Source organism: Solanum stenotomum, chromosome 7 (assembly GCF_019186545.1).
Source record: "Solanum stenotomum isolate F172 chromosome 7, ASM1918654v1, whole genome shotgun sequence".
In the NCBI taxonomy this organism is placed as follows: Eukaryota; Viridiplantae; Streptophyta; class Magnoliopsida; order Solanales; family Solanaceae; genus Solanum; species Solanum stenotomum.
The window spans coordinates 43,544,283-43,556,843 of record NC_064288.1 but is presented as its reverse complement, the minus strand read 5'-3'; the positions used below and the strand labels follow the sequence as shown (position 1 = coordinate 43,556,843).

Below are 12,561 nucleotides of genomic sequence, written 5' to 3'. Positions count from 1 at the left end.
CATGGTCCAAATATCTATTTAACAGTGAAGTGAATATGATTTTGAATTGAGAAAAAATGGAATTGTGAATTTTGAAATTCAATTTTGATTGCTGTCGTTTGATGTTGTCTGTTATATTGTTTGTGAACGTTGGAATAGTTGTTGTTGTCTTGAGAAGTAATGGGATCGGCTTAATTGAGATTGTCTGGCTGATGAAAAAAAGAATTGAGGTGGCCTAAGTTGGTTGTTTTAGAAGAGACACATCTAATAAAAAAACAAAAATTGAAATAGTGAAGAAAGAAGGGATTTACCTCTTTTTGTGCAGCAAACCAAAACAACGAACTTGAAGAAGAAGATAAGCTCTGGTGAAGACTTCTCACCACCTGAAAATGAGCCCCGACAATGAACCAACGGCCCCTATTTATCGATGAATAATTATGTGTTTTTTCATGGTCCAAATCTCATTTTAACAGTGAAGTGAAGATGATTTTGAATTGAGAACAAATAGAATTGTGAATTTAAAATTTAATCTTGATTGTTGTCGTTTGATGTTGTCCGTTATATTGTTTGTGAATGTTGAAATGGTTGTTGTTGTCTTGAGAAGTAATGGGATGGGCTTAATTGAGATTGTTTGGCTGATCAAAAAAGGAATTGAGGTTGTTTAAGAAGAGACACATCTAATAAAGAAACAAAAATCAAAACAGTGAAGAAAGAAGGGATTTACCTCTTTTTGTGCAGCAAACCAAAACAACGAACTTCAAGAAGAAGATGAGATCTGGTGAAGACTTCTCACCACCAGAAAATGAGCTCCAGCGATGAACCAACGACCCCTGTTTGTCGATGAAGAATTATGTGTTTTTCCATGGTCCAATTCCCTCTTTAACAGTGAAGTGAAGATGATTTTGAATTGGGAATTTGAAATCGATTTTGATTGTTGTCGTTTGATGTTGTCTGTTATATTCTTTGTGAACGTTGAAATTGTTGTTGTTGTCTTGAGTGAATGTTAAAGAGAAGTAATGAGCTGGGCTTAATTGAGATTGTTTGGCTGCTGGAAAAAGGAATTTAGGTGGGCTAAGTTTGTTGTTGAATGTTGGGCTATATATTGGGTTAAATGTTAGAATTAAAATGTGGTTAGATTTTGTATTTGACTTCTGAAAGTGTTTGACAAATATAAAAATAACTTAAAATAAATAAAAAATGACTTAAAATAAGTTAGAGAGTGTTTGCCAAAGTTAAAAATAACTTAAAATAAGTTTAAAATGACTTTAAAAAAGTTTAAAACCAAAAATAGATCTATCCCTACTCCTTTTTTTTTTACTTAGAAGTCATTTAAGTTTGACTTTTTATTTTTTTGACTTAAAAGATACTTCTTTAAAGTCAATCCAAATGGATCTTAGTTGGACATACAAGTGGATTTATGGAAGTAGTTGAAGTCATGAAAGTATCTGAATATATTGAAATTAAGCTTGGAGTGTTTTGTGGTTTCTGAATTTGATTATTTAAGCGTCTATAGTATTCTTTGCTAATTGGTTTATGTTATTATTTTCATGTTTTCAACTTGAAACAACAGAAAATTACGATACAATCTCAAACTGATGTTTCATAAAAAGGATTTCTGCACGATGTTTTGCAAAACAAAAAAAATAGAACCCACACAATTCCTTCATAAATTAGTATTTTCATCGTAATAATATGGATATGAATATGAGACTTCTGCTAAATTTTCGTTTTATTTTTTTAGTTTCTTTCCTTTTCATTCAAATTCACACATAATAATAACATTACCATCCAATTATATTTTGGATTTTGTTAATAGACGTGTGAAGCCGTGATTTGGAAGTATGGATGCACTAGTACAAAAAGATGCATCTAAGATATAAATTTGATCGGTTTGACATTTACGTTCTTAACACTGAACTGTTAAATTTTAAAAATTATAGGTCCAACATATATAATACTACTAGTTTTAAATTTTAATATACACATTTGATTTAATTATATAAAAAATTATCCTGTTAATTTTTTTTTTTAGGAATTTCCAATGTTACACACTTGAAAATTTTGAAAGATTAAAGCAAAAAAAACTAAAGAAAAATTGATTGAAACGCCAAAAGTGTCACCGATCACTACTTGAAAGGATGTTACTAACAAAAATAAGATAGATATAAGATCTAAATTTCTATTTTTGGTTAGACAGGTGTACCCAATCATCAACGTATTATTATATGCTACTTTTAACGTGAGGTTCACATTTCGATATTTAAATATTTTTTTAAAACTATGACACTGCTATATATAATCTAGAGAGGAGAGCATTGGTTCACGTGAACCCACGAAACCCACTCCAGATACGCCTCTGGTGTGAAGCGCGGACCACTACACTAATATAATCCATGGGCTCAGATATTAGCTGCTTATTGCAAATTGATTTCTAGAGACCTGGTTCGTTATGTTTGATATTTTTAAATTTTTCATAAACTATAGAGAAAATATGCTTCAAAAGAAGTGTGCTTATCGCTCTTGGTTTTGACCCACACTACATCAACTTAATAAATACATGATATGTAAATTTACAAATATGGTTTAGCATTCATTCACAGTTGTTACTTAATTATGATAAATTTATATGTTTGTACAAACACACAAGTACAAGCAAACTTTTACGGAGTGATGATGTATAACTTTATATAAAGCCTTTATGGTGCACCACAGAATATGCAAATAAATATACTTTATAGTGTACCAAAAAATAGATATACTTTGTAGCACTATTTATTCTTGATATATACTATAGTTCTTTGATGATAGAACATTTTACTGATGAACCATTATCCGTGCATCCAACTTCTCATCCTGAATTGTCAATCAGTTGCATTGAAGATTAATCTAAGGTTTTGCCAAACTGTTTAACAGTTTAGAACGAGCAGAAAGCAAAAGGAAAATAAACGTACGAAAACTAATTGTGAACTTCTGGATATATGTTCAGACTTGTTACCAACAATATTTTGTAAAGATGGCATTCTATAAAAACCAACAGCATCAGATATACATACAAAAGTTTACCATGACAAAGCAGAGTAAATGTGTATCCACTATCCACCCAGAAAAAACTTATAGACTTGCCATATACTCCATTATGTAGGTACCATAAGCTAAATTTTGGAAAATAATAAACATTCGGCATTTTCTTCCCATCATAATTGAGGGTCTTTACCAAAAAGTCTACTTCTTGCTATTATAACCTACAATTCCAACTTCTAATTTACAAGTCCTCCCACTAGATTTCAACTTATAGTGATACCAAACCATTATTGGAATAGAACTTGACCCGAAAATGCAACATGCAACATCACGAAAGTACATGAAAACGATAACCCGGGAAGAAAGAGAGGGAAAAAAGTAATAGATAGAGGAGAAGGTAAGTTAGATGTCAAACAGCTGAGTAAGAACTATATACACTATAAATAGTTCCCTGCTTACTGTAAGGACAACAGGTTATAACCTGCGTTGCTGCAGAGCCCTCATATATCCTCTTTCTCACTTGAACATTGCATCAGCACAAAACATTGCTGAACCTTACAGAAGAAGTGCAAGTATAAATTGAAGTACTGTCTATCTTTTAATATCTATCTAAGTTGGTATCCAAAATGAGGTAACATGTAGTTGAAACAGCTATGGTCATCTATATCAGTGTTTGTCCTCCTCTGTCAAAAAGATGAAAAGAGAAGTGCTCAGCCGTATCATAATTAATTATCACCTGATCAAAAGCCATGTATGGAAACATGTATCCCTATCATGCTAATGTAACTCTTCCTTTTTAAAGAAAAGAAGGAAGATGCAACAAGTGCAGCATTCTAAACTCTCCTCCCCAAAAGAGGCTACTTTCCTCTTCAGTAACAAGAGGGGTGTGTTCAAGTTCCTTGTACTCTATCCCCAATTTTTCCCTTTTCTTTCTTTATTTATTCAAAAGACCAAAAAGACTGTACATTTGGCGTGGAATATAAACCACCAACTGAGGCACTAGCCATTGGTGAGTTGCCAAAAGCTTCATCCGGACGCTGTGAAGTCCAGTCCTTCCTAAAAGAAAAAATTATGCAAATTACAAGAGTAAGATGGTGTTGAAAAAAAGAGGAGAATGAAAAAAATAAAATCTTTTAGAAAATAAAATGAACATGCCAAGATCACCAGAAGGAATCTATTTCTAAGACAATCACATAATATATGCAAAATAAGAGAAAGATCTCAAGGAAGCAACTTATCACCTCAAAACAAAAAACTAGCATCACCAAGTTACAAATCCATAATCAAAGTCCAAATACGCTTATCAGAAACATAAAAATAAGCCAGAATGGGAAGAATTAGACCATGCATATTCATGACCTACTTTTTCAATCCAAGTCAATCTCATAATTCTTGTTATGAAAAAACTCAAAACATAATGCTTGCTTTCATTGTACTACTACAACTATGACTCAGTCCCAAGCTAGCTGGGTTCGGCTATATGAATCCTTAATATCTGATCCTCTCTGACTCATCTTAACCAGAACAATGCATGCTTAGGGGAGCACATCCCAATGTATTGCAAGGAAAACACCACATAGAATTGCTAAGAATTATTGTCAATATGCCACAATTAATTTACCAGGCACAACTTACTACCTGCCTACAAGCTATAAGGCCCGGACTCTTTAAAAATGTCGACGGATGCATGTTGGATACTCCAAAAGTAGCACATTTTGGAGAATCTGACATGGGTGCAGCAATAATTTTGGACAGTCCGAGCAACATAGTCGACAAGTACTCAATTAAGCTAATGAGCCATAGGTCGCAAGCAATTCATTTAAGCCACTCGAGTTTCACGAGACTAACCAATAACTGCACAAACTTTTTTTTTTTTTTGAAAATGATACTTTTATCTGCACAAACTTTTGACCATCTCAAATATAACACCAGCAAATATTATTTTATTCAGTGATACCTTCAAGTTTTCTAATTGAAATTGGTCACTCTTTAATCTGTTTTTGCTCAACATATTGCACAATGTAACTGAAACAAATAAAATTTATGGTAAAGACATAAATGTGTCTTCATCATACAGTACCAAGTTCCCATGAACTTCCAATCATCTCATTCTTTAACTTAGCCCCATTAGACTTTCACCCAAATGACATCACTTCTCCGAATTGATTAATCAACCAACTGCAGACGGCACAGGTGGGAAGTTTTTGATAGTTTACTCCTTAGTTATAATGACTATCAAAAGGTCAATACGTGCCCCCTCTACTTTGTTTATTGGTTTTCTATTCTTTAGCAGACCAGTAGACAAGGAAGCGATTTCCAGCAAAGCCTTCAAATGCACCAATATCCACGTGTCAATTAATATACTTGAAAACTCAAGAAAAAATCAGTGAATTAAAAAAAAAAAAAAAAAAAAAAAAGAACGTAGCAGCAGATACATGTACTTTCTACATTTGCTTATCAAACAACTAATTTTCTCATTCACACCCATATAAGATATCAATATACTTCCACCGCACAAAGAAGTTCTCTTTTTTCTCATTCATGACCATATTAGATAGCAATATTACTTCCACCCTGCAAAGATGTTCTCTTTCTTCTCAAAGAGAAATGCATGCGACTCACATGGCGCGAGTATTAAGAAAGGGATGTAAATGTGCAATTCTTAGAATCAAATGTTGGGACTTTTATGGCTCACTCACATTTTTGGAGGGCTTTTCGGTTTGAGGAATGGATGAGAAAAGAAGTTGCATCCGGAAACTGTAAAAGCAAGGCCCACAGAACTATTTAGGTTACGTAACATGTGATAAAACTTTCAATCTACAGAGGATAGAAAGCATTATACCATTGGATGGAGCAAAAAAGTGCACTTTTTTTTAAACTAAAACAAAAAAATAGTGCACATAAATTCAACATAGATCATTATTTTTTAAAAATGTTTAAACTATCAGTCTTCAGCATGTACTTTTATAACCAAATTGACACCATAACCTCCAACGATTGGACATACAAAGTCAAAGCACCTCAACGCCCCAACTAATCTTCTCTAACATTTAATGTCGAAAAGCAATTAGACAAGGATTCAAGGAAAGCAAAAATAGTTACAATCACTTCTCTAATTTGACGTCACAGTTCATGACAAAAAGTGTTGATACCTTAAGTGATTATTTCACATCTTTTGTACTTTCTTTTTGTAAGTAAGACTTCTATTAATAAAAAGTTGTGTAGCCCAAATCTAGTGTTGTATTTTGGAACAAGAGGGCCCTCGCATATTCTATACTTATTTTTTGGATAACCGAAATCTCCAGGGCTAGTGGCAGATGGTTTAAAACATGGGTCCTCTCATATACCCCTCTCCTCGTAAATATCAGGCTTGCATAGGCTTCCACGTGGTTCTGGTCTCTTTTCTTCAGCGACTGGGTTCCAACCTGTGATGTGCGCCTAAACCCACACATCATGTGATGTGCTCTTATCACTACACCAAAGCCTTAATCAGTGTTGTGAAAGGCAATCACCTCGTCGCCAATGACGAGAGGCGAGGCGAGGCGAGGCAACCCTTCATTGCCTTTTAGCATTGTGGCGAGGCGACCTTCAAAAGGCAACGCCATGGCGACAAAGGCGAGTGGTATGAAAGGCGTCGCCTTTTGTATTTTCTTTTTTAAAAAAGGCAACCAATCTAGGGTCTAAAAAGTTAAAAGGTAATTTTAGGGTTTTCTTTTCAAATTTGCAAGTTGCACTCTAAGACTGTGACTGTGACTGTGACTCCAACCAGTTTACTCGACTCGACTTCTCTGGCGACCAGCCAGACTTTCCGGCAACTCCATAGTCCAACAAATACGTTTCTTCTTTTCTTCTAATTTCTTCTTCAGATCTCTTCTTCCTCTGTTTTTTTTCCTTCTTCTTCAGAGTTCAAAGTTACTTCCACCTCTATTTTTTTCTTACTGATTTGACTTTTGCTTTGTTTTTTCTCATTCAAGTTCTGGACTTTTAGTATGTACTATCTATTTCAGTTTTTGAATTGAAATATTTGTTAATATGTTATTGCTTTAGAGATTTTGATTATTTATACATGCAATTAAAAATATTTTAATTTTCTGATATTACTTGGAGCCACACGTCGCCACTCGAGGCGAAGCAGACCCTTGTCGCTTTTCGCCATCCAAAACACTGGCCTTAGTCCTAGGAGCTCATGTTTTATACCTTTTTGTTTTGGTTAAATTAGAGATTAGGCTTTAGGCCCATATTTGACATGGGCCAATCACATGCATTGCAACATCTCAAAAGCTTGATCTCCAGCTATAGGTTTGGTCAACATCTAAGTCTGGTAAAGGTGTCCCCAAGCTGGTCTGGTTCCATACTGATTTTAGTAATCGAATCCCCAAAGAGTGTTGCTTGCAGGACATTTACTTACAAGAAGACTCGAAGGAGGAGAGGAGACATTCAAGAAAACTGACACTTCTATGCCAAAAGCAATACATCTGTAAGCCAATAGGCTGCTTCTATTATATGATCAGGACTGTACAAAGTCAAATTTTAGCCTAATGTGAGAGTCTGCTTGAAGCAATTTATATGAAGTTCCAGATTCAAAATTTAGAACTGTCATGAATTATATAGAAATTTGGTGATGAACTTTCCCATAGACCCAAAGGACCAGAGGTTGACAAAAGAGAACATCAAAAAACTTCCTGGTTACCCATGGATTCTTAGATACAGAAAGATATGTGAATAGAATGCAAAGTATAATTTAGGGTGCTTTTTCAGCAGGACTTCACTGCTAAAACTTGAAAGAAAAGAAAAAAATGACCTTTCATACTTAAAAAAGAAAGAAAAAAGGAATTCTTAAGAACCCAATTGTAAGGTTGCCCCAATATTAGATTTTCCTTAGGAAGCATGCAACAGCAACGGAAGCCTTGTGATGCTATTTATGTGTAAACACAGCCAAAATGGTTCAGCATGGATATTAAGGATTCATAGGCCGACCCCAATTGATTTTGGTAGAGGCCAAGTTGTTGCCGTTCAATACATAAAAGCCAAAATGTATCTAGTTCAGTTCTATCTAACTTCAAATTATTGCAACTTTCCCATAAGAACACAAGTACTCTCCCTTGTGCACAAACTTCCATAGTTGCAAGCATGTCCTGCCTGGTAAAATTGATGGCACTATCACCGTCAAAAGAAAGATAACATGTACATATGGATAATCACATGCATATGAATGGCCAAGAGCATGTAATCAAGCATCTACAACTTGATGTAAACACTTCTGTTGAGTAAATAGTGGGCAATCATGTAAGTACTTCTGCTGAGATTCTGGAATCCTACATACTTAAGGAAATTAGGAATCTTTTTCAAATACATACCAGCACATTTTTGAGTGATCAGTGAAGTTCACACAAATGGCCAACAATTATGAAAACATAAAAGACACTCTCGGCAATGACAACAAGAAAGACAAGATTCATATAATATTTTTTTATACAGTAAACACTGAGAAGATTCAGATAATATTGATGCACAAAGTACAGCAAATACGGTTCCTCAAAGTGCTTTAAACTTTCAAACAGAGGCAAAAACATTCTACTTTACTTCTGCCCCACTTGGCAAGAGAAATTAGTGGTTTTCTTTTGCTTACTTGGCCCAATAAGGAGGAGACGACGCAAATGGATGATTAGCAGCAGTAGCATTAGGACTCCCGTACGTCATTTCACTTTGAGCAGCATCTTCAGACTTGAGAGAAAATTGACTTTCACCTCCTGCATATGTACCAAAAGGAGCTTTTGGATACCTACTTTCAGCACTACCAGGCAAAACAGTACTCTGTGTCCCACCATTCTGGCAACTTCCCGTATAAACTGTGTGGGGAGGATGACAGATGGAGTGGAGTTGTTCATCATTCTTAAACAGTGAAGCCATTGTCCTTGGAGGTGTAGGAGGCACAGTTGATGTATTGAGATCTGAACTCAAACGCCAGTTGGTTGAAGAACTTATCAAACTTAGACCAGCTTGACCAAGCGGAGAGCTGTTCCACATCTGCCACGTTCCTACATCATTTGCACTATTTGAAACATTCATTGGCACAGTGTGCATGTCCTGAACATTAGGAGTGTTGGGGAAAAGAAAAGACCCAACATGCCTTTCCTCTGAAACCCGCATTCGTGATATTGGAGACTCAATTGGTGAAGGCCTGGTCACTTCAGAAGATGCATTCAGATTTTTTACCACACATGGGCTATCCAGTCCTGTATCTGACACAAAGCCAAGGTCCAGTTGAAAGTCATCAAGGGACTCACAAACTGGTCCAAGCAATGACACAGGGTCTGGAACATAACAAGGATCTTCAAAATTCTCCAACTCTTCTGCAAATAACTGACATGTCCCATCTCCAATTCGAGGATGTATTGCCCTTGGGGATGAAGGAATAGTTGTACTACAACTGGCAGGCCCACAAGGAAAAGTAGTTAAAGTGAAAGGCGATGGGAGACCAAAGCTAATGGGGTTGTCAAAAGATTGTACAGCTGGGTTCTGACAGGAAGGACTCAGAATTTCTGGTTGAGGCTTAACACTTGGTCTGCTGATTACATTTGAAGAGGGAGGAGAAACAGTAGATGATCGAGTGAATAGTTGTTGCCAAGACTTTTTAGGAGCTGTAAATGGTTGAGAATCAATAAGCACCTGTAAAGAACAGAATTAACCTGACAGCTTAACAAGAGCCCAGAATCTCATTAACCAGCCAAAATCATCTTCTAAAAGGCCTACATTTCTCACGATATGATATGAATCTATCTGTAAGTTCAGGTTAAATCAACAAGATGAACATGCCAAAAATTGAAAACATAAATGCTAAATGAAGCTATCAGGCTGCAAGTCTAAATTAAATTCAGAGTTATTGAGAATTCAGCACTCCAGAAATACCAAACTAGACACTTGATGAAGGGGAACACTTAGATATAAGCAATTGAAATAGGAGATGACAAGAAACTTACAGGCCGATTCATACTCCTGTCATCTCCACTTGGATTCAGCTTTCCAGGTATGCGATCTGACTGAGATAGTTCCCTCCTAGAGGCATTATGAACAGGATCTATAGTAGTATTAGATTTCTGCTCTCTTGGAATATTAGTAGCATTACTCTTGCCAAAAAAACCACCTCCAGTAAATGCTCTAGAAGATGATAAGAAAGTACCCCTCATACGATCCAAGTACCTAGTACCGACATTTCCATGGTTATGACTGCTAGAAGAACCACCCTTAAAACCATGTATAACTTCTGCATTATGTGTCTTAACACTTTCAGGCCCGTTTTTGTGTTGATGCCTTCTATCACCATCACTCTGTCTATTTCGCACACTCTCCTTGCCTTGTCTTTTATCCAGCTCTTCCACATCTGAGTTACTTTTGCTAGACCCTCTGTCCCTTTCTTTCTTCTTCTCCTGCCGCTTCTTTTCTGCTTCCCTTTTACTATCACGTACTTTAGCAGAGGGAGACCCCTTCCCCCGTTCTTTCTCCGCCTCCATCTTTTCATCGCGCAATTTCCTGCGTTCTTCCACCAGTCTAGCAACCTCTTCTCTTTGCTTTCGCTCCTCCTCCTCTGCTAACTCTTTCTCCAACCTAGCAAGCCTCTTTTCCTCAGCTTTTCTCCTAGCTTTCTCGCCTCTACTCTCCTGACAATTTCCTCCATTCTCACCTCTTTTATCCATCATTGCTCTCCGTTCTGCATCCATTGATGCATCACTTCTAGAGGAACTTATCCTTAAAACCTTTCTACATAGCCACATGATGCTTAAGAAAAAAGCAGTCAGTGCCTTGCAGGCAAAAGCAAAAACACGAGAATATGACTTCTCTGCTATACAGTGCTCCACCCCAAGGAATCCACCGCCAGTCTTGCTCCAAGAATCTGACTTGCTAACAAATGAGCCACCAACCCAATTCCCATTCTCTAACCAATCCTGCCCACACATCCACCTGTTATCTGACCAAGCCTTTCCATTTAACATCTTCCCACCTTTCCCAACCAAATCTCTCAAAATCCCTGAATTTGAAAGCCCCAACCCTGGTGGCACAGGCAAGTCTAAAATGGGTCTCTTAGAAATATGCCCACAATATGAACACATGAACTTGCCACCACCAGGATTCTGATCTCTATATGGAGTCAAACAATTTCTACACCTCCGTGTTGCTGTTTTCCTTAATTTCTGCATTTCAATAGCCTCAAATCTCTTCCTTTCCCTTAGTGAAGCATTTCTTCTCGCCCGCCAAGCTGACAACTTAGGCATCAAAACCTCATACCAGCCAAGAGTAACCACAAGCACAATCACACATGCAAGCCTTGGTGATGTGATTTCAAACCGAAATGCTGGTGGAAATAACTGTGATAAAGCCCATAACCCAATCAAGGGAATCACTAACCAGGGTAACATGGTTGCAACTCCCCGCGACCACTTCTGGATTGAACACAGTATACACATTATCCTTTCAACAGACACGTATCTTCTTCCCTGTCTGGAAAGTGCAATCAAATCAAAAATAAATTTCTTGACTCACGAAAATACTATCAAAATCAAAGAAACTCTCAATCTTCCCTTCTGTAACAACAATAACAACCCACAGCTCCAATAATCCAATGAAACCCTCTACCTCAGAAAATTCCCCTTTTCCCCCAAATTTTTCGATTGCAAAATACCAGCTCTTCAATTCTTCAAAACCCTAACAAGGTGAATCATGAGAAAACACCTATGAAGCATAAAAAACGCGTTAGGCTTAAAAAAAAAAGGGTCTTTCATTTTAGCTCCAAAACCTAATGAACACGAAAAGAATAATTCAAAAAAAGAATTTGTTACAATAATGGCAAATGAAGCAAACGAAAAGAAGAAAACGAAGGTTCTCACTGATTCAATGTCCATCGGAGATTAATCGGCAACTAATCGTCGGTGGCCGGAGCGGGTGACGACGGTCCCTTTAGGTGCAATTTTTCCGTCGAAATAAACTGTGAAGATTGTTGGATTGATGAAAGAGAAAGTATTTTCTTTTTTCTTTTTAAAGGAGATAAGAGAGAGAAATGTATCTTCTGATCATTTTGGCAGTAATTCAACCGGGGATGTAAGAATTAAACCAAACCGGTTTATAATTATGACTTCTCTTGGCAGTGATTAGTGGAGTAATTAATAATCTATAACTGTTAATCTAATTACCAAGGGATAAGTTTCTAATTAATGCCCCATTTTTATTTTATTTTTTTTAAATCAAAATTTTCCGGCCGGGACATTTTATTTAGGAAATAAAGGACAAATATACCCCGAACTATGGTAAATGATATCTAACTACCCTAGGATATACTTTTAGAACTCAGATGCCCCTACCATCTAATTTTTGGAGCGTGTATACCCTTTGGACTAACGGAGGGACACATGTCACGATCTTAACAACCTATCCAAAATTTATTTAATATTTATTTCCAATTAAAAAATTGACCCAATAAAAAACCCACCCAAATAATTTTAGACCCGCACCGAAATAAATCTCATTTTTCCTTTCTTCTCTAGTCCAAGAGCCAAGTACACAACAGAA

General features: G+C 36.4%; 1 protein-coding gene across 1 annotated transcript; it reads right to left on the bottom strand.

The window, feature by feature from the left end:
* Positions 1-3,370: 3,370 nt before the first annotated feature.
* LOC125870262 (uncharacterized) lies at positions 3,371-12,098 on the bottom strand. Its single transcript, XM_049550650.1, has 4 exons — positions 11,883-12,098; positions 9,981-11,727; positions 8,630-9,669; positions 3,371-4,056 (listed from the first exon to the last, which is right to left on the bottom strand). The coding sequence occupies exons 2-4, from the start codon at positions 11,460-11,462 to the stop codon at positions 3,939-3,941; spliced, it is 2,640 nt and encodes an 879-aa protein (XP_049406607.1). The 5' UTR covers positions 11,463-11,727; positions 11,883-12,098; the 3' UTR covers positions 3,371-3,938.
* Positions 12,099-12,561: the final 463 nt, after the last annotated feature.